This window comes from Clinocottus analis, unplaced genomic scaffold (genome assembly GCF_023055335.1).
Source record: "Clinocottus analis isolate CAN_PGR_092001 unplaced genomic scaffold, fCliAna1.0.p SCAF_2, whole genome shotgun sequence".
Taxonomy (NCBI): domain Eukaryota; kingdom Metazoa; phylum Chordata; class Actinopteri; order Perciformes; family Cottidae; genus Clinocottus; species Clinocottus analis.
Window position 1 is genome coordinate 17774413 of NW_027175931.1, and position 22266 is coordinate 17796678.

Below are 22266 nucleotides of genomic sequence, written 5' to 3' on the forward strand. Positions count from 1 at the left end.
GGTTCTATGCTCTGATCTCAGGGTTCTATGCTCTGATCTTAGGGTTCTATGCTCTGATCTTAGGGTTCTATGCTATGACCTAAGGGTTCTATACTCTGATCTTAGGGTTCTATGCTCTGATCTTAGGGTTCTATGCTCTGATCTTAGGGTTCTATGCTATGACCTCAGGGTTCTATGCTCTGATCTTAGGGTTCTATGCTCTGATCTTAGGGTTCTATGCTCTGATCTTAGGGTTCTATGCTATGACCTCAGGGTTCTATGCTCTGATCTCAGGGTTCTATGCTCTGATCTTAGGGTTCTATGCTCTGATCTCAGGGTTCTATGCTCTGATCTTAGGGTTCTATGCTCTGATCTTATGGTTCTATGCTCTGACCTCAGGGTTCTTTGCTCTGATCAGTTCCAAAATAAAGACCATCACTAGAACCAGCCCGTCAGCAGCCAGCAAGTGAAGGAATATGGATAAAAAAAGTTTTTTGATTGAATGAGAGGAAGGAGAGTTGTCCTAACTAAGAGACTCAGAGGACACAACTTCACATGCGATGATGTTTGACCTTTACAAAAGCTGTGACAGGAGCTCTTAAAGAGGAAGATGACTGTGGGAACGACACGGAAAACCAGTCTGAGCTCCATCTCAACTGCTGACTACACAACACACCTGTAACTCTTCCAAGTTTGTGTTTCCTATGAGCCGAGGAAAGACAAGAATGTAATTCACTACACAGGGATGGAGAGTCTGTGGCCAGAAGCATCACTTATATCTGGATTATAATTGAATCAAAGGTAAAGGGCAAATATTAACCATATATGCAGTTTATATTGCTTGTAATTGGGCTGAAGTAAACATCTTTTGAGTATTTGAACATAACATTCTGTGATTGTGTTAAATTAACAAGGGTTAAAGGGAGCATGATGCAACAGCCCTGACGGGAATGTTCCAGTGCAAACTGAGGAGAGAGGTGTGGTGGAGGCCGACTGGAGACACTGGAGACACTGGAGACACTGGAGACACTGGGAACCCTGGAGGGAGAGTGTTAATGTGTTTGTGCGCTTGTGAGTGTGAAGAGCCTGAGGTGTGCGGCACGGTCCGGCCTGAGGAACCCGCACTGCCCCACGTGTCTTCTAATTACACCCCAAAAGACCTCCAAGTGTTTCAAACAGTCATCTCTGCAAACATTAATTTATTTTTAATTAAGGAGGGCCTGAGAGGCACTTCAACTGACTACAATGATGAACAATAACAATAACACCAAATAAAGTTGCTACTTTGATCGCTTCTCAAATGTGTATCATTAATTCCTTATACAAATGCAAAAGTCTCAAAACTTTTTAAGTTTCAAATGTATTTTAAATGTAGGCCCAAATAATAGAACATGGAATGTAAATGTGCCAAATTCATGAAGTGATTTGTGGAATAATAATTTGTGTTGAATAATACATTTATAATGTATGTATAATGTATAATTACATTATAAATGTCCTATTGACTTAAAGCAGTTTAAGATGAATGATACGGAGCGTCAGTTGTACTTTATTACACATAGATGTGCTTTTGTGTTGGCGCGCTCAAACTACTGTACAATGCTGGTGTTGGACTAGCTCAGACTTTAAACTCTTACTGATACATTATGCATGCTTTCATGTAGTCTGTTCAGTGCCGTCTGTTGGACTTTATAGAAATTGTGATCAAGTATTATAATGAAAGTACTTCTTTAATATACTGTACATACTGTATACAATTATATGTATATAAGTCCTTCCCCTCATCTGTGTGACAGGACCGTGTGCATGAGCCAACAAATGAAATAAATGATCATAAACTGTATTTATCTCCGGACAGTGTAAGCTTATAGAAAAATGAATGACAGACATGATGTGTTTTAATATGTTTATGTTCAATTATTCCCAAAGTAGATTTGAAATGATTATGTCTCTGCAATGTGCTCTGTGTTATGTAATTTACTGTCTGCTGTTTTTTACTGTAATATGATTACGATAGAGTTAATGACAAAACAATTATGCACATTTATGCACAATATGGAGATTCTACTTTACAGTGATACATATATTTAATAATTGTTTTCTGAGCCAATTACATGATAACACTTTGCCAAATTAAAGGGAGTATTATTAATTATACATTTTGACTTGTTGATATACAGACAGCATAAGGATATTAGACAATTGTTTTTAATAGAAGTACAAAACAATACAAATACAATACAAATACATCTACTGCTGTGATTCAATCTAAATCAAAGGGCTCTTCGGGTCGCTTTACTCAGTAAATGTTTCTTTGTGTTTTTCTCAGGCTTTAATAAAATGATGTAGCACTTTGGCAAAAAAACACAAAACAGCATCCCATAACTCGAAGCCAGAATAGCAAATATCTCCACAGCCACTGTGAACTTCCCAGGAGAGCTGGCATAAGCTGGGATGAAGGTGATCCAGACGGCACAGAATATCAGCATGCTGAAGGTGATGAACTTAGCTTCATTAAAATTATCAGGCAACTTTCTGGCCAAAAAAGCGAGTACAAAACATAACACAGCGAGCAGACCTATATATCCCAACACAGCCCAGAACCACACAGACGATCCCAGTGCACACTCGAGAATAATCTTCTCCTTATAGTGGCTCATATTTTTGAGGGGAAAAGGAGGGTTGATTGTCAGCCATAGGATGCAAATTACAACTTGTATGAGAGTGAAACACAGAACACTGAGTCTCTGCTGTGCCGGTCCAAACCATTTCATCACATCACTACCTGGAAGTGTTGCCCTGAAGGCCATTAACACCACGATAGTTTTCCCCAGAACACAAGAGATACAGAGGACAAAGGTGATGCCGAACGCTGTGTGTCGCAGCATGCAGGACCACTCAGTGGGCCGGCCGATGAAGGTCAGAGAGCACAGGAAACACAGAGTCAAGGAGAAGAGCAGCAGGAAGCTCAGCTCAGAGTTGTTGGCCTTGACAATGGGAGTCTGCCTGAAGTGGAAAAATATGAGGGCTATAGTCACTGCCAGGCAGGCACCAAAGATGGAAAAGGTGACCAACAGTATACCCATCAATTCTCTGTAGGTGATGAACTCAATAGCTTTCAAGTCACAGTTATTCCTCTCTTTGGTGGACTTGAACTCGGGAAGGCATTTGTCACATTTCACTGCATCTGAAAGCATAAATATGTTTAGGCTGTACAGCGCACACATTCTCAGGTAGACCAGTAAAGTGCTGGCAGTGATTTTACCCAACAGAAACACAATGAGTGCTATTGTAAAGGCTAGGAATCCTGCCGTCTCACTTGTACTGTTGCTGAACTCCCCGTCAGCACAGGGGACGCAGTCAAAACAGCAGATAGGCTTGCCCTTCACAACAGCCCGGCGGGTGCCTGGCAAACAGCTCTCACTGCAAACAGACCTTGGTACCTGTATTGAAAAAAGATAGAATATTATGCTCAAAATGAAATTTGAAAAAACCTCACTGGGACAAGCTTTCGAGATTTACGCACTTCAAGATTCTGGCCGGCCCAGACAGCGCTCACATCTGCTTTCATCTCAAACTGCTGCCCCTCGGGCTGCGAGGCGTCATAGACACCAATGGTTTCAAACACGATGTAACCTGTTTCATCCATCTGCCAGTTGACCAGTGCATAATGTGCCACAGGGTCGCCCACTTTATCAAAGAAAACCCTTTCACCGATCTTAGTAGTAAAATTGACCTGCGTTAGGTAATGCAGAACCTGCAAGGAAACAGATCATATATGCTGTTATTTAGCTAAATTATAGTTCTTTTTGTACAGTAGTTTGACTGAGGTCCAGAATTTAATTTGTATGTTTACCTGCCATGGTTGGGCATTTTTCCAATCGGCACAAGTATTGTTCTCGAAAGGCCCGTCTCCATCTTTGCAGGTAAACAACATGTGCAAAGCTTGAGCGACAGCATAGGTGGCCTTGTACACATTGTTCAGTAAACTGGCATCTGAAACATCGGTGAAGCGTGTGTTTGTGTCCCACAGAGACTCCTTTCCAGTGCAGGCTGCGACTGAACCCCGAGCTCCAGTCTCTGCTCGGGGAGTCAGGGTGCAGCCGAACACCGTCTCCCACAACTCCACCAGTCCCCGGTCTCCCGGTGCGGTGGAGGGCCTGCTGTTAGCCAGGAACTCCCGCAGTCCAGAGATGTGAGCATTTAACGCCGCGAAGCCCACCGCTCCCTGCACCACAGCATAGTTTACTGGGGAGGCAATGTAGCGGTAAGTGATCCAACCCTCACTGCCCACCCACTGCAGGCCGGTCACATTATGAGCATGAAGCTCCTTGATAAGTATGTCGAGGTCTGTGCCATCGGCAAACGCCACTATTACCTTCGAGGTGGATTTCTTAATAATGTTCACCACCTCTAAAAACCACTTCCTGGGATCAGTTCTGTAAATAGCCACTGAGTACTCAACACACACACCTTCTCTTTCTGCTGCTTCTAGGAAAGCGGCCATGCCACCATTCCCATAGTCACTGTTAGTTCTGATGGCCCCTACCCAGGTCCAACCAAAGTGTTTCATAAGCTTTGCGAGGGCTTGGCTCTGGTGAATGTCACTCGGTATGGTTCTGAAGAAAGATGGATAGTCTCTTCTTTTGCTGAGACACGCACACGTGGCTGAATGACTGATCTGAAACGCAAGGAAAACAGAGGATTGTCTCATTTTGAGATGCCTGATACAAAAACATTTTCACATATTATCTGAGTTCTTGTTCTCAACCACAAAAACACTTCCTTGACGGCTCATGTGTACAGAGACTGTGCATGTCCCCAAAACTCACCACAGGTATATGGAAGGGTCCCATGGTGCGAGCAATACCTATTGTAGAGGTAGAAGTGGTTTCCCCGATGACAGCGTGCACATTTGAGAGTGTGCTACAGCTGCCTTCCCCACTCTGATACCTATTCATCAGGTTAAGTGACGCCCTGATGGACAGAGGGATGCTGGGGCATGAGTCAAAGATCCTGTAACCCAGTGTCACTCCCGGCAGCAGATCTGAGCTGTTGTTGATCTCCCCTATGGCAAATATCATAGTCAACGCGTACTGAAGCTCTCCTGGATCCAGTCTTAAAAAAAGAAGAGGGACCAGATCTTACAATTTGTGCAAAGGTAAAAAGATATGAAAAGCACACTGGTTTGCACTTAAAACATGAACAAACAACACCTATTGCATTGAGATTGCAGATACATTTTGCTCATACCGCTTACCCTTCACACTGGATTGTTCCTGGGTCGACTTGGTGAACTGGATTGACACTGACTGGGTTCTGATGGAAGGAGAAAATGCCTCCAATGTTGATGTCTCCCTCCTTAGAAAACTGAGACTGTTCTTTTGTCCCGTATGCTTGACACCCAGGCTTCCCTCCTCTGACAGTCAGAAGGGAAAGAAGCAGCATATGTGCTATCAGCAGCATTGTAGCTCACCTTAATATTCACCACAAGGCCGAAAGCTAAAATCCCTCAACTCTCAGCATTTTATAGAGGTTTTCTTCAAACTATCACAACGCCACAGTGCCATGGGAGCAACGTATGTGAACATTGTGTTCTTGTCCACCAATGACAGTGATGCTGGTGTGACTGAAAGATGGATGGGCCTATTAGAGGGACTACTTCATTTGTATGGTATAATTGTTTTTAACATAACCAATTATGCCATACAATAATGATTTCAGAAATCCATGAGGCGATCTAAGCTCTTGAGTGTTAGTATTATTTTTCAGTTTTTTATTTTATTTTGAGGAAATGATGAAAAATACATTTTTGACAATTTGATGCAATGCACAATTATTACTTTTACTATTTTAGGCATTTAATTCACTGCAGCTGAGAACATTCAATATAGAATATTAAGATTCAGAAATGATAATGCACTGAAATTGTTAATTGCATTTTTAAAAAAACTGCTGCTCGGCTCATGTGCTGCAAGATCATATTTAACCCACAGCTTTTATTAAACTAAGACTAAATAGCTAACCTTTTAGTCTTACTAAACACATCCATGGTGATTTTTACTGGTGCCTTCCCATCATATGTTTTTTTGTATTTCTCTCTGGTTTCAGCAGTAAAATATAACATTTTGGGGCAAATATACAAAATAGCAAGCCAAAGCTAGAGGCCAGAATAGCAAATATCTCCACAGCCACAGTGAACTTCCCAGGAGAGCTGACATACGCTGGGATAAAAGTAACCCAGACAGCACAGAATATCAGCATGCTGAAGGTGATGAACTTAGCTTCATTGAAATTATCAGGCACCTTTCGAGCCAGAAAAGCGAGGATAAAGCACAGCACAGCCAGGATCCCTATGTACCCCAGCACTGCCCAGAACCCTATAGGTGAACCTAAATTACACTCTAGGATGATCCTTTCAGTGGCATAAGCTGAATTTTTGTAGGGGAATGGTGAGGCAAGAAATAACCACAGCACACAAACTAACACCTGCAGTAATGTACAACTGAGAACACTTGTTCTCTGAAGTGAAGCTGAACACTGAGGAACTGCATTTACTGGACTTTTGGCCTTGAAGGCGATCACCACGACTAAAGTTTTCGCCAAGATACAAGATATGCACAAGGCAAAGGTGATGCCGAATGCTGTGTGTCGCAGCATGCAGGACCACTCAGTGGGCCGGCCGATGAAGGTCAGAGAGCACAGGAAACACAGAGTCAAGGAGAAGAGCAGCAGGAAGCTCAGCTCAGAGTTACTGGCTTTGACAAGAGGAGTGCGATGAAACCGAAAAAAGACACATGCCACCACCAGTGTTAAACTTGCTCCAAACAATGAGAAAACGGTGAGAAGGGTGCCCATGGTTTCTCCAAAAGATAGGAACTCAATCACCTTTGGAACACACTGGCTGTGAGCTTCATTTGACCAGTACTCCAGTGGACAGCGGGAACATTCGCCCGGATCTGAACAAAAAAACGTGGAACACTACAATGTGTTAATGCTGTAAAAAGTAACTGTGTACTCATTGGCTGGCTACGCTGATGCAACTTGCAAATGTTTAGTGAGTGACCGCATGCTCATGATTGGAAAAGAACATTACTCAAAGAGTCCAGCTGAGGAGCAGAGCATGTGCTCACGGAACCATGGTTACAATATCGTAACTTTTGCTACGCTAAGGGAGCTCATTTTAAAATACTTACTGGAATAAACTGAAGAGCATTCATTTAATACATATATTAGACGATAAATAAGGAACAGGAAAGCTTTTACTCACTGCTGGAGTTGCTGATCTCTCCAGCAGCACAGGCGACGCACGAGAAACAGCAGACGGGTTTCCCTTTCATCACAACCTGCCGGAAACCTGGCAGACAACGCTCACTGCAGACAGACTGCGGCCTCTGCAACGACACCAACACTCATCAACTACTCAGGGTTTGCTGCCCATGTAATAATAATTAGAATATTAAGAAGAAGAGGAAGAACATGAATGTTATTTGTTTTAACTTGAATCAACATTAGGGTCTTTTTGAGTCTCCAAAAACTTTTGTTTTGGACCTCTTGCAGATCAGAAGTGAAACTTTTGGCACTTGTGTTTTTAGACTTTTATATGATTTCCTCAACAATGCAGAATTTACTTATTTTTTATGATGAAATAGCTCAAGGAAAAGTTATTCCTTTGAAAAACAGCCTCCACAATTATTACATCATACAAAACACCTTGATACCTTTTGGGATTCAGCAGCCCATGTTGTGTTTATTTCGTTCACGATGAACTGTTTTCCTTTTGGTAGAGAGGCCTCGTAGCTCCCTACAGCCACGAACACAGTCTCTCCTGCTCGGTTTCTCTGCCAGTTCACCAGCTCATAAGTTGCTGCAGGGTCTCCATTTCCATCAAAATTGACTCTTTCTCCGGATGGAAGAGTGAAATTCACAAGTTGCAGGTGTTTCACAACCTACAAAAAGAGAACAAGGTTGAAATTTGCATATTTAAGGAAATTGTTGATTATTTCAAATGATTTCCATAATCCTTGAAGGCAACCACTTACCTGATTCATCTGTAAATTATCTTTCCGGTTACAAGACTGATTCAGCGCTTCATCATTTTCTCCACATTTTAACATGTCATGCATTGCATGAGCCGCAGCATACACAGCTTTATACACATTGTTCGATATCCTGAGCTCTGTCACGTCTGTGAAAGGATTGTTGATCTCCTCCAGTCTCTCAGTGCCAGTGCACTGGGTCTGACCATGCCCATTGGATTGGATACTGCAACCAAATGTGGCTTCCCAGAACTCTCTTAGCAGATTATTATGTGGGTTTTGACTTGGGTTGACCTTCAAAAGAAATTCTCGCAGGCCTGTGATCTTGGTTTTTCTGATGGTGAAGCCCAGAGACCCTGTTAGGATTGCAGAGTACCTCTCAACGGCCAGATGACCAGCCGTGATCCAGGACTCACTGCCCACCCACTGCAGCCCAGTCACGTTCTGCTTCAGAGCTTCCTCAAGCAGGATGGTCATCTCGCTCTGGGCGAGGAAGGCAACTAAGACCCTTGCGCTGCCACTGTGGATCACTCTGACCACCCTGGCAACCTGCCAACTGGGGTCAGTCCTCGAAATGGCCTCTGAGTACTCGACACAAATCCCCTCCTGGCTTGCTGCTGCAATAAATGTCTCCATGCCATCGTTACCATAGTCATTATCACTTCTAACTGCCCCTACCCATGTCCAGCCAAAGTGCTTTACCAGTTTTGCTAAGGCTCTGCTCTGATAGTAATCACTAGGGATGGTTCTGAAGAAGGAGGGGTATTCCTTTCTGTTACTCAGACAAGCACAAGTTGCAAAGTGGCTGATCTAGTAGAAAATACAAGAAGGGAAACACAACATAACATTGATAACAAAGTCCAACTTTGGCAAAATGCTGTTTGACTCAATATCTGACTTTGTTGAGGGTCACTCTCTATAACTGCCTCATTAGATACATTCAGATGATTACAATACAATTGTAAAAAGAAATAGGTTGAAATCAGAAATGAACAGACAATTACTGGCAAATAATTACCACCGGTATTTGAAAAATCCCTGAAATGTGCAGCATCGCAATGGTTGAGGACGACTCAGAAGCCCCGATGATAGCGTGAACAAATGACTGTCTTGAGCAGGTTTTACCCAAAGTCCTTTGCTGCCCATTCATTAGACCCATCACTGCACGCATGGAAGGCAATGCTGAACCACAGCTGTCAAATATCTTATAACCAATTGAGATATTAGGCAGCAAAGAGCTGCTGTTGTTGATCTCCTGGATGGCAAAAATCATTGTTTGGGCAAAACGAAATTCTCTGAAATGTATCCTGAAAAGAGTGAGAACGGTTTTGACCAAAATGTTTCTTACTTTTTTGGTTAAGAAACTAACAAAGTAGAAAAGAGACGACAAACATTACCTGGAACATATGAGCGATTCTGGAGCGTTTGTGAAGGAGAGCGAAGGCTTTGATACTTGGCTATGGATAGAGAAAGCTCCTCCAATAGTGACATCTCCTTCTTTAGATAACAGAGGAAACTCTGGGCTCCCCAACATCTCACAGAGTGCAGCGTCATCCACTGCTCCACACACTCCCACCAAGAGAACAAAGAGTAACATCACATTGACAGAGTCACACATCTGGTGGACATAAACCTCTCCTGTAATATTATCACTGACCAAATACACGTCTTCTTTCATGCGCAGAGCTTTATACTTCTGTGTGTGATGATGATTGAGGTCGTCTCATGAAATCACTGTATGATGACGTCAGATCATTTGGCTCCTCTTCCTTTGTCTTTATATTTGCGTTCGTGTACAACAATGAAAAGGAAAAAGAGAAAAAAGAAAAGCTGGAAATTTAACTCAATAATCTGGAGAACATCGAGAGAAACACTACTCATGTACAGACAAATATTGTAACCAGCATTTGAAGAAGCACATTGATTGTATTCTTCAAACGATGATATACCTACAATAGTAAACATGTGATAGGTCTTTTGATTCATGTGTGGGGCAGATGTTTCAGACCAAGATATTAAACATGAGTACATGAGATGTACTCTCTGACACTGCGTTTGACCTTCATGTGAAGAAAGCTTTTGAGTGTGTATATAGTGCTAAAGAGTCTACAGTTTGAACAGTTTTAAAGCAGAATATAAACACTTTCCAGGTGGTAGTGGACCAGTGTGAACCAAAAAACAATAAACAAATAAATCCTGTGCTCAATGCTATACATCAGGGGTGTGTTTAAAAGCTTGTGTTGGGAGTGTGGTGCTGAGCACACAGTATGTGTCATCATACTTTATGTGTTTACTTCATATTAAACAATGTATCCTCACTTAAGTTGACAAATCGATAAAGAAATGTAAAATATATTATCAATATTCCAGCCTAGTAATCCAAAGAACTGTGTCTATATCGGATGATTGTACACGTTAATATTTATATATTAATGCCGATGTGCATTGCCAATACAGGATGTAGTATCTGTGTGTAGTTGTGTGGACGTTGTACCAGTGTACCAGTGTACCAGTGTACCAGTGTACAAGTCTCCTTCAGGCAGGAGACTAGAGTTTGGACCCTTCACCATTTTCTGTGTTTTAATCCTTATGCTTATTATTTCACTTAAGCTTTGCAGATATTGGGTGAGTTGGAAATTCTAAATGTATTGCCAAACATTATTGTTATTGAATGCCATATGTATATTGTATGTACTTATACAGAAGTAGTAATATATGAATGGATTTATCCCAATCCCAATAAATGAACTGTCCAGCAGGCGGCACTGAAGAACAGCCTTTTATATAGCAAGCTAACATGCTAAATGTTATGCTAAACATATCATGTTTCCATGTTAGTGCAAAATTATTTTTTTTCCCCAATATTTATTTCCCCAAATAATTTGCACATAAATTGTCAGTTGACAGCTTTTATTCTCACTTCACTAAATTGGAATGAAACCTTTAAAAAAATGCAGAATATATATATATATATATATATATATATATATATATATATATATATATATATATATATATATATATATATATATATATATATATATATATTGCTTGTGACTTTTGGTTCAGTCAACAGCATACTCATATGTCCTTATGAAAGGCCTTTACCTCTGACTCTAAATCAGTGGACTAGCAAAGTTAAAAAATTAACAATTTTATAAAGTTGCTGAGTTTGAACAGGGCGTTCCTAAATAACTAAAAAAAGATTCACAAAAGAACCTCTATGAACATATTGAGGTACGATGAATTGGGGATACTGAAAACAGAACAATTTGTTTAGATGAGAGTGAATTTCAGGTTCTCTTTAAGTATGTTTTTCATGACAAAGTCTTTTGAACCGTGTGTGTGGTTCAAAAGACTTTGAACCACACATTGAGGCCTGTACAGTCATCTTTACTTTGCGGGCTCTAGTTACACTAAAAAAAGAGAGGATGGATTCATGGATAGTTTTTATTTTCTTATTGTCCAATAAAGTATTAACAATACAAGTTTTACACAGTACAAGACATGTTTTGCAATTTATAAGATACAGATAATTATTATCATTATTTTCTCAAGCATATTTTTACTGTCTGTGTTTCGGTTATTCATTACATTATGGATTTTTATATATATATAAATGTATATGTATATGTATTACAAAAATAAAAAATAAAAGAATGTAATAGCAAGTCAATGAGGTTAAATTAACTTTGAAAAACCTGCTATCTCTTTAATTGGATCCAGTTTTCCCCATCAGATGTTTTTTTGTGTTCAGTTCAGGTTTGAGTACAATAATAAAGCATTTAGGTGCAAATATACAGAGAAGAAGCCCATAACTAGAGGCTAAAATAGCAAATATCTCCACAGCCACTGTGAACTTCCCAGGAGAGCTGGCATAAGCTGGGATGAAGGTGATCCAGACGGCACAGAATATCAGCATGCTGAAGGTGATGAACTTAGCTTCATTAAAATTATCAGGCAACTTTCTGGCCAAAAAAGCGAGTACAAAACATAACACAGCGAGCAGACCTATATATCCTAACACAGCCCAGAACCACACAGACGATCCCAGTGCACACTCGAGAATAATCTTCTCCTTATAGTGGCTCATATTTTTGAAGGGAAAAGGAGGGTTGATTGTCAGCCATAGGATGCAAATTACAACTTGTATGAGAGTGAAACACAGAACACTGAGTCTCTGCTGTGCCGGTCCAAACCATTTCATCACATCACTACCTGGAAGCGTTGCCCTGAAGGCCATTAACACCACGATAGTTTTCCCCAGAACACAAGAGATACAGAGGACAAAGGTGATGCCGAACGCTGTGTGTCGCAGCATGCAGGACCACTCAGTGGGCCGGCCGATGAAGGTCAGAGAGCACAGGAAACACAGAGTCAAGGAGAAGAGCAGCAGGAAGCTCAGCTCAGAGTTGTTGGCCCTGACAATGGGGGAGTCCTTATAGATAAAGAATAGGGTGGCCACAATTAAAGTAAGGAACACGCCAAACAAAGTGAAAAACACAAGGATTATACCCATAATCTCAGTGAAGTAGAGGAACTCAACATTTTTCAGTACACATTCATCTCTGTTTTGATTGGACCAATACTCTTCAGGACACGTTTTGCAGTCATTAGAATCTGTAATAGGAAAATGCTCATTATTGTGATTCTATCAGTTAGAGTCTAAAAATGTAAACGTGAGACTGTAGCATAGTGAACTTCAGCATGATACATAGAGTGTGGAAAGCAAACAATGTATGAAAATGACCATATCTATAGTCTGTGCTACATATACCTGTGCTGTTGCTGATTTCTCCCTCTGCACATGATATGCAGTCATAGCAGCAGACCGGCTTTCCTTTCTGAAGGACTTTATAAGTTCCTGGTCGACACATTTTACTGCACACTGAAACAGGCCACTTTAAATCAAAGAAGAGGATAGATGTTACGTTTTTATAAGCAACTACTCAGGAAACATTTCAAAGCCTTGCATTGCAATTACATTACTTTCACAAGTTATATTTGCCTCAGTCTTCCCTCCAGGCCACGTTATGGCTTCAGTCTCGAGAACAAACTTCTGTCCAGGAGGTAGGGAGGCGTCATAATAGCCGACAGGTTTAAAATGGACCGAGTCTTCTGATCCACGCTGCCAGTTCACCACCTCATACCTAGCCACAGCTGCTCCAGTGCTGTCAAACCACACCTGGTCTCCATTATTAATGGTGAAATTGACCTGCTTCAATGACTCCACTACCTACAAAACAATAAGACAATATGCCAACATGTAAATAAAGAAAGCTAATTAATGCACAGTACAGTAATCTGTCCTTTTTACCTGTAAGGGAGTAACCTTTATCATTGTGTCACAGCCTTGACTCTCTGAGCACTTTAGAATGCTGTGCAACGAATGGGCCACAGCATAGATAGCTTTGTAGATGTTACCAGAGTATCGCAGGTCTGCAACATCGTCTTTATTGTCTTTAAGCTCAATTAGATGCTGGTTTGCTTTACATGGCGCTGTTTCTGCTTTGCTGTTTGTCTCCTTACACTTAAACTCCGTGTCCCAGAAATCTTTGATTAAAAAACCACCCAGGCCACTGATGTTGGCCTTTTGCACAGCAAAACCCAGCGAACCTCCCAGCACACGGAAGCTGGTGGGAGTCACCAGGCTGTCAGCAGTGATCCAGGCCTCCACACCAATAAACTGTAGGCCTGTGATGTTGTAAAGAATTAATTTCTCGAGAAGGTTGTTCATCTCGACGTGTGCCAGGAAGCCAACAATGACCCGGGCCGTGCTCTTTCGGATCACTTCCACAACTTTCATGAGTTTTTCTGGTTCTGCCCGGTTAAATTTCTCTGTATACTCCACACACACTCCTTCCTCCTGGGCTGCAGCGAGGAAGATGGCCATGCCGTTGTTGCCGTAGTCGCTGTCACTGTTGATTGCCCCGACCCAGGTCCAACCGAAGTGCTTGACCATTTGGGCAAGAGCTCTACTTTGGTAGCGATCGCTGGCAATAGTTCGAAAGAAAGAGGGATATTCCTTCCTGTTGCTCAAACACTCACAAGTAGCTGAATGACTTATCTGAGAATACACAAAGAGAGAGAACCAATAAGAAGAATTTGCACATAATACACACAGTGATAGACAAATATTGCTCGTACCACAGGTAATTTGAACGGTCCAGTAGTGCGGGATAGCACAATGGTTGAAGAGGACTCAGACTCCCCGATAATAGCGTGAACAGCTGATTGACCTGAACAGCTCCTTCCTACGGTCCACTCATCACCGTTCATCAGGGCCATCACAGCACGCATGGAGGATAAAGTTGAGCCACAGTTGTCATAAATACGATATCCAATCGAAACATTTGGAAGAAGAAATTTGCTTTTGTTTATTTCTTGGATTGCAAAGATCATGGTCTGTGCAAATCGAAACTCCCTGAGGTTCACACTGAGACAAAAAGAGCAACATTAAACGTTGTTCACTGTGACACAACTCATGAGGACATATTTTCATACAAAGCTCAAAATTACCTGGAACATGTGAGACGTGATGGTTTCTCTGTAAAGGAAAGCAGAGGCTGTGTGATTCTGCTGTGGATGGAAAAGGCTCCCCCAATCATGACATCTCCCTCCTTAGACAGCAGAGGAAATTCTGGACTCCCAAGGATCTGACAGGAAGGAGCTTCCTCCTTCACGTCTCCAAATGCCAACAGATGCCTCAAGAAAAGCAGCCCCATTATCACTTGTGACATTTTACACTCTCAAATCCTGATTGTGCAGAGCTACCCAGCCGAGGCGGAATCATGGCGTCTTAAATGTGACATTTTAATATCTTGGCTGACGATAGGGGTCACTGGCCTCTTACCAACCAATCAGAGATGAGATAGGACAATATTGATTGTGTCTTGCCATGATTTTTATTTATTTTTTCATAATAAGGTGTTACTAGTTACAGTTATCTGTACACAAGTTTGATACGTTAGCACATATTGATATAGATTACATTTTCCAACAGTGTAGAAAATATTCACAAAAGCTTCACAGTAACCAACTTCATATTGTAATGTATATAAAATAAGTAAGTGACACAATTCAAAACTATATATATATATATATATATATATATATATATATATATATATATATATATATATATATATATATATATATGTGTGTGTGTGTGTTTTATATTTTGATCGCAGGCTTCATTGTACTTCTATGGACAACTATTGTCTGGGCTTTGATGCAAATGGTTGTTCTTGCATTCTATTTTTATGAACATTTCTAATTTGATTTACAGTATACAACAAATATGATTTTTGAAATGCTTACCTAGTGGAGTTAGGAGTTATTAGGCTAATTGAAAACATCTGCCTGTAGATCATATGATAAACAGGTCATGCAGGAAAGGAAGAGTATAAACTTTCTTTCCTGAATACGATGTTCTGTTGTACAATCTGTTCACTACATTGTACAACATTGGCAAAAAGGTTGTAGTCCATAACATTTACTACCTACAACACCAAAAAATATTAAGCTGCACACCAACAACCAGAACAATGACAAAATGTCACATCGAAGCATAATACAGCATATAGGTCATCATTGAGCTACCTACTGGCATGGAATATTATTTAGAAAGAATATTTTTAACCAAATAAATTACTTTGGACATTTTCCCGCGACACAGCTGACAATCTCTTACAGAACAGTGGTTGAAAATCACTGCCTTAGTCCATGCACGTTTAAGACAGTATTGATGCAAATATCAACACAAAATATAATTAGACATCTTAGATATCCTACAAATGTTGGCTTAAGGGTCATTGTGTTTTTTTCCCAAACACCATGAATGTGAAAGAAAATAAATCATTTGTGTATTTTGCACAATGATCATCCTTATTCATATATTAATGTTACATGATTTTTGCACAAAATGTTATTTTACTTCCTATACAAGTCACATTGCTTTGAGTGAATTATGCATTTGGATAAGGAAATTAAAGTTACACTTTTGACAACAATTTAGCACAGCTGAGTGCTAAATTGATTGTGCTTGACAGCAAGTCATTGGGCCATGTGCTATTTAATTTGCTGTTATTGTTATTTTTCAGTCAAAGGGATGTTAATTGCCAGCTGATATGCCTCCCAGGTCTTCTTTAATTAAAAATGAATTGTTGTTTGTATGTTTGTAGAGATGACTGTTAGTTTATGAAACACGTTGACCTCTCCAGAGAGTACATCCTTTGGGGGCTGAGTGGAACATATGTGGTAAAGTGCAGGCGCCTCAGGCCTTTCCATGACTTACACCTCAGGCTCGTCCCACTCACAATCGGGCTAACAAACAAATAAAGTCCCTCCAGAGTTCAAAGTTTCTCCAGTCTTCCTCCACACCACACCTGTCCCCTTGGAAACTTACTGTCAGTGCTGTTGCATCATGATCCCTCTACTGGAGAATAATTTGGCTCACATCAAGTAAATCGCCCCCCAACCTGCAGCCTTTGCTTGTTCTCACTAGGTTTCTGTTTTTCCTGTAACACTGTACTTGCCTATTAAAGATTATATATATATATATATATATATATATATATATATATATATATATATATATATATATATATATATATGTATATATATATCATATCCATATTTCACCAGTCTAATTTATCCCTGTTGCTCTGTTTTGGCTTACCTACTGCAACATTTTTTCTTAATTTTAACACTCCATCCATTTCCTTACACAGCTAATTAACCACATAAAGTGTCGAGCGAGTAAAATCGTGCGAAAAAACGTTGCCACACATGAGAAAGGCACGCTCTGACGTGCAGAGCGGCACGTCAGTGGGAGAGTGGCGAGAGAAGGAGAAGGAGAAGAAGAAGCTACAACCTAGAACCAAGACTTGTAAAGTAACCAAAAGAAAAAATGCCATAAAACACTTTTTTTGTAATTAAGTGTGGCTTCAGCCGCATGGGGTCATAGACCCCATGCTGGAAGCACACTTCATGTTCTCCTGCGGGCTTATTAGTTGGAATGCTTCGAGCATTCCAACTATTGTTCTTCGAATCTTTAAAAAACTTATTATTCTATTTCTTCCGTACGTATTTTGGACCTCTTCAGCTCCTTCATATTTTCAGCTACAGAAAAAAGTTCAATTATTCAAATATTCAGCTTCTTAAGCACACGTGTGCAACTTCCTTTTCAAATTTCAGACTTTTCAAATTTTTAAATTATTAAACTTTTTATGATTTTTTTTAAAATGGGACCCAATGGGGAAATCTTCAAATCATCTTCAACTTCAAACGTTTGCAGGTTCTTCATACGTTCAGCTAGAGACACAATTTCAAATTTCAAATGTTGACAAAACGTTCAGCTATTATTCTACGCTTTTACATTTTTCATATTTTTTCAAATATTTAAATTATTAAACTTTTTATAAAAATAAAAATGAATGGTTTCCAATGAAAAACGTTTTAAAATCCGCTGAAACTTCTTCAGCTCCAAAAGCCTAAGGCTCTGCCATGCTTTCAGCTAGAGACACCATTCCAAGTTTAAAATGTTGCCAAAACTTTCAGCTATTGCCGCATATCTCCACTTATTGATATATTTTATACTGTCATAATTGTCAGCGTTTTAGTTTTATGTTTTTTTGCCGCCTTTTCTCTCTTTTGCATGAGTGTGTGTTGCGGACCTCAGTGCACGTGATGTCATACTTAGAGGGCAGACCCACGTCAGATCTTGAAGATTTTTTTTTTTTAAATTTGCCGTAAACTCCGTACCGTGTACTCTTTGGGCATAATTTATAGCTCAAAACGTTGGAAATCTTGTCTTCTGTCATAAACTGCGGTCGATAGGAATCCAACACATTCAGACGTCTCGTAATCGGACTGAATGTGAGAGCAAGTCCACCTCGCTCTGCCATCCGCTTCAATGTTAAATCTCCCTCCAAAGCCACGTCTCCCCTGAAGCTCGTACCTGATTTGTAAATCGCCCGTACAGACACATGTTTTATCGTACAGACTCACCAGTCACAGTATCTGTTCATCAAGTCTTCCTAACGCTTCATATGCGATATCTAAGCAATCGGGGCTTTTTAAGTATGTTTTTTGGGTGATTTTTGGATAGGTGTTTGCCAGCATTGACTCCATATAATCATCGGCAGTTAGTAATTGTAACTGCCGATATTTGAATTCATCACCATGGCAACCTCTGACATGAGGGCAGTTCAACAGACACACAGACACTTACACACGCACACACACACAGGACTTCTCTCTCTGTCTCCCTCCCTCCCTTTCTCTATCTGTTCATATATATATTCCACTATTTCCATATATATTCAGCTGTTTTGTTGTTTTCAAATATATTCAGCTTTTTTAAGCTTTATTCAACAATATTTCACTATGTTCAGTATTTAGATGATGCACTTTTCCTTTCAACTTTTCCAATTATACATTTAAACAACAAGGATTTTCAACAGTTCAGTTTAATGCTTTTGGGCTTCAACACTTTTCATCAGGTAGTTTTCTGTATATGTTCATATATCTTCCACTATTTTCATACATATTCAGCTGTTTTATTCAGTTGTTTTGTTATTTTCAAATATATTCAGCTTTTTTAAGCTTTATTCAACAATATTTCACTATGTTCAGTATTTAGATGATGCAGTTTTCCTTTCAACTTTTCCAATTATACATTTAAACAAGAAGGATTTTCAACAGTTCAGTTTAATGCTTTTGGGCTTCAACACTTTTCATCAGGTAGTTTTCTTTACATGTTCATATATATTCCACTATTTTCATATATATTCACCTGTTTTGATAAATATTCCACTTTTTTCATATATATTCAGCTGTTTTCATATATATTCAGCTTTAAGCTTTTTTAAAGCTTTATTCAACTATATTTCACTATTTTCAGCTACATTCAGCAATTTCTTTCAAATATTTCAGCTCTATGCTTCAGCTTTTTGCATTCCAACGCATTTTCCACAGGAAATGCAATTTCTAGTTATTATTAGTTGGAATGCTTCGAGCATTCCAACTATTGTTCTTCGAATCTTTAAAAAACTTATTATTATTATTCTATTTCTTCCGTACGTATTTTGGACCTCTTCAGCTCCTTCATATTTTCAGCTACAGAAAAAAGTTCAATTATTCAAATATTCAGCTTCTTAAGCACACGTGTGCAACTTCCTTTTCAAATTTCAGACTTTTCAAATTTTTAAATTATTAAACTTTTTATGATTTTTTTTAAAATGGGACCCAATGGGGAAATCTTCAAATCATCTTCAACTTCAAACGTTTGCAGGTTCTTCATACGTTCAGCTAGAGACACAATTTCAAATTTCAAATGTTGACAAAACGTTCAGCTATTATTCTACGCTTTTACATTTTTCATATTTTTTCAAATATTTAAATTATTAAACTTTTTATAAAAATAAAAATGAATGGTTTCCAATGAAAAACGTTTTAAAACTTCTTCAGCTCCAAAAGCCTAAGGCTCTGCCATGCTTTCAGCTAGAGACACCATTCCAAGTTTAAAATGTTGCCAAAACTTTCAGCTATTACCGTATATCTCCACTTATTGATATATTTTATACTGTCATAATTGTCAGCGTTTTAGTTTTATGTTTTTTTGCCGCCTTTTCTCTCTTTTGCATGAGTGTGTGTTGCGGAGCTCAGTGCACGTGATGTCATACTTAGAGGGCAGACCCACGTCAGATCTTGAAGATTTTTTTTTTTTAAATTTGCCGTAAACTCCGTACCGTGTACTCTTTGGGCATAATTTATAGCTCAAAACGTTGGAAATCTTGTCTTCTGTCATAAACTGCGGTCGATAGGAATCCAACACATTCAGACGTCTCGTAATCGGACTGAATGTGAGAGCAAGTCCACCTCGCTCTGCCATCCGCTTCAATGTTAAATCTCCCTCCAAAGCCACGTCTCCCCTGAAGCTCGTACCTGATTTGTAAATCGCCCGTACAGACACATGTTTTATCGTACAGACTCACCAGTCACAGTATCTGTTCATCAAGTCTTCCTAACGCTTCATATGCGATATTGAAGCAATCGGGGCTTTTTAAGTATGTTTTTTGGGTGATTTTTGGATAGGTGTTTCCCAGCATTGACTCCATATAATCATCGGCAGTTAGTAATTGTAACTGCCGATATTTGAATTCATCACCATGGCAACCTCTGACATGAGGGCAGTTCAACAGACACACAGACACTTACACACGCACACACACACAGGACTTCTCTCTCTGTCTCCCTCCCTCCCTTTCTCTATCTGTTCATATATATATTCCACTATTTTCATATCTATTCAGCTGTTTTGTTATTTTCAAATATATTCAGCTTTTTTAAGCTTTATTCAACAATATTTTACTATGTTCAGTGTTTCGATGATGCACTTTTCCTTTCAACTTTTCCAATTATACATTTAAACAAGAAGGATTTTCAACAGTTCAGTTTAATGCTTTTGGGCTTCAACACTTTTCATCAGTTAGTTTTCTTTACATGTTCATATATATTCCACTATTTTTATATATATTCAGTTGTTTTGTTATTTTCAAATATATTCAGCTTTTTTAAGCTTTATTCAACAATATTTCACTATGTTCAGTATTTAGATGATGCACTTTTCCTTTCAACTTTTCCAATTATACATTTAAACAAGAAGGATTTTCAACAGTTCAGTTTAATGCTTTTGGGCTTCAACACTTTTCATCAGGTAGTTTTCTTTACATGTTCATATATATTCCACTATTTTTATATATATTCAGTTGTTTTGTTATTTTCAAATATATTCAGCTTTTTTAAGCTTTATTCAACAATATTTCACTATGTTCAGTATTTAGATGATGCACTTTTCCTTTCAACTTTTCCAATTATACATTTAAACAAGAAGGATTTTCAACAGTTCAGTTTAATGCTTTTGGGCTTCAACACTTTTCATCAGGTAGTTTTCTTTACATGTTCATATATATTCCACTATTTTCATACATATTCAGGTGTTTTATTCAGTTGTTTTGTTATTTTCAAATATATTCAGCTTTTTTAAAGCTTTTTTAAGCTTTATTCAACAATATTTCACTATGTTCAGTGTTTAGATGATGCAGTTTTCCTTTCACCTTTTCCAATTATACATTTAAACAACAAGGATTTTCAACAGTTCAGTTTAATGCTTTTGGGCTTCAACACTTTTCATCAGGTAGTTTTCTTTACATGTTCATATATATTCCACTATTTTCATATATATTCACCTGTTTTGATAAATATTCCAGTATTTTCTTATACATTCAGCTGTTTTCATATATATTCAGCTTTAAGCTTTTTTTAAGCTTTATTCAACTTTATTTCACTATTTTCAGCTACATTCAGCAATTTCTTTCAAATATTTCAGCTTTATGCTTCAGCTTTTTGCATTCCAACGCATTTTCCACAGGAAATGCAATTTCTAGTTATTATTATTATTCTTCTTATAGTCAAACCACTACTCCTCCCAGAGCGTTGCCAGCACATGCGCAAAAATTACATCGAAACGTGCGGTTTGCGCGGGAATCGTGAGGTATGACTTTTCTAAGAGATTCGCCCGTACGTTTTCCCGAAAAATGCAAAAAACATAAAAAAAATTTCACGAAACGTTCGTAGAGGGTGGCGCGCCAATTAACAGAGTGAGAAGAAGCGACAGAAACTGTTAAAAAAATAAAACGTATTTTGTCTTTACTCCCACAATGTTCACTCTTCATACACCATTGTTGGATAGAAACGTTGGAAATCTTGTCTTCTGTCATAAACTGCGGTCGATAGGAATCCAACAGACTCAGACGTCTTGAAATCGGACTGAATGTGAGAGAAAGTCCACCTCGCTCTGCCATCCGCCGCCATGTTAAATCTCCCTCCAAAGCCACGTCTCCCCTGAAGCTCGTACCTGATTTGTAAATCGCCCGTACAGACACATGTTTTATCGTACAGACTCGCCAGTCACAGTATCTGTTCATCAGGTCTTCCTAACGCTCAATATGCGATATCGAAGCAATAGTGGCTTTTAAAGTACCATTTTTTTAAAATAGTTTGAAAGGAGTTCCACAGCATTTAGGTCTATTAAGCTCAGCGTAAGGAAGTCCCTTTGAAGTCATCACCATGGCAACCTTTGATCTAGCGACCCACAGGTGTTCTCGTTAGGGCAGTTTAACAGACACACAGACACTTACACACGCACACACAACACAGATGACTTCTGTCTCTCTGTCTGTTT

General features: G+C 39.2%; 3 protein-coding genes across 3 annotated transcripts; all 3 read right to left on the minus strand.

Annotated features, from left to right (window-relative positions):
- Positions 1–2252: 2252 nt before the first annotated feature.
- On the minus strand, positions 2253–5445 carry LOC137790167 (extracellular calcium-sensing receptor-like). Its single transcript, XM_068584150.1, has 6 exons — positions 5240–5445; positions 4812–5097; positions 3836–4660; positions 3506–3736; positions 3299–3422; positions 2253–3166 (listed from the first exon to the last, which is right to left on the minus strand). The coding sequence occupies exons 1-6, from the start codon at positions 5443–5445 to the stop codon at positions 2253–2255; spliced, it is 2586 nt and encodes an 861-aa protein (XP_068440251.1).
- Positions 5446–6039: 594 nt separating this feature from the next.
- Positions 6040–9552, minus strand: LOC137790087 (extracellular calcium-sensing receptor-like). Its single transcript, XM_068584030.1, has 6 exons — positions 9416–9552; positions 9037–9325; positions 8022–8828; positions 7701–7928; positions 7250–7373; positions 6040–6938 (listed from the first exon to the last, which is right to left on the minus strand). The coding sequence occupies exons 1-6, from the start codon at positions 9550–9552 to the stop codon at positions 6040–6042; spliced, it is 2484 nt and encodes an 827-aa protein (XP_068440131.1).
- Positions 9553–11730: 2178 nt separating this feature from the next.
- LOC137790168 (extracellular calcium-sensing receptor-like) lies at positions 11731–14743 on the minus strand. Its single transcript, XM_068584151.1, has 6 exons — positions 14538–14743; positions 14166–14454; positions 13336–14085; positions 13027–13254; positions 12796–12919; positions 11731–12638 (listed from the first exon to the last, which is right to left on the minus strand). Exons 1-6 carry the CDS (start codon positions 14741–14743, stop codon positions 11731–11733), a joined length of 2505 nt encoding a protein of 834 aa, XP_068440252.1.
- Between the last annotated feature and the right edge of the window lie 7523 nt (positions 14744–22266).

What these genes read in the sequence shown, in the direction of transcription:
- LOC137790087 (XM_068584030.1), bottom strand. Translation starts at nt 9,552, where the DNA reads ATGTTGGGGAGCCCAGAGTTTCCTCTGTTATCTAAAGAAGGAGATGTC. An exon ending in GAATCGCTCATATGTTCCAG is followed by an intron (nt 9,326 to 9,415) that starts GTAATGTTTGTC and finishes CACTCTTTTCAG; the next exon opens with GATACATTTCAGAGAATTTC. An exon ending in ATAATTTACAGATGAATCAG is followed by an intron (nt 7,929 to 8,021) that starts GTAAGTGGTTGC and finishes CTCTTTTTGTAG; the next exon opens with GTTGTGAAACACCTGCAACT.
- LOC137790167 (XM_068584150.1), bottom strand. Translation starts at nt 5,445, where the DNA reads ATGCTGCTGATAGCACATATGCTGCTTCTTTCCCTTCTGACTGTCAGA. An exon ending in GACCCTTCCATATACCTGTG is followed by an intron (nt 4,661 to 4,811) that starts GTGAGTTTTGGG and finishes CTTGCGTTTCAG; the next exon opens with ATCAGTCATTCAGCCACGTG. An exon ending in AAAATGCCCAACCATGGCAG is followed by an intron (nt 3,737 to 3,835) that starts GTAAACATACAA and finishes GTTTCCTTGCAG; the next exon opens with GTTCTGCATTACCTAACGCA.
- LOC137790168 (XM_068584151.1), bottom strand. Translation starts at nt 14,743, where the DNA reads ATGGGGCTGCTTTTCTTGAGGCATCTGTTGGCATTTGGAGACGTGAAG. An exon ending in TCACGTCTCACATGTTCCAG is followed by an intron (nt 14,455 to 14,537) that starts GTAATTTTGAGC and finishes TTTTTGTCTCAG; the next exon opens with TGTGAACCTCAGGGAGTTTC. An exon ending in GACCGTTCAAATTACCTGTG is followed by an intron (nt 14,086 to 14,165) that starts GTACGAGCAATA and finishes GTGTATTCTCAG; the next exon opens with ATAAGTCATTCAGCTACTTG.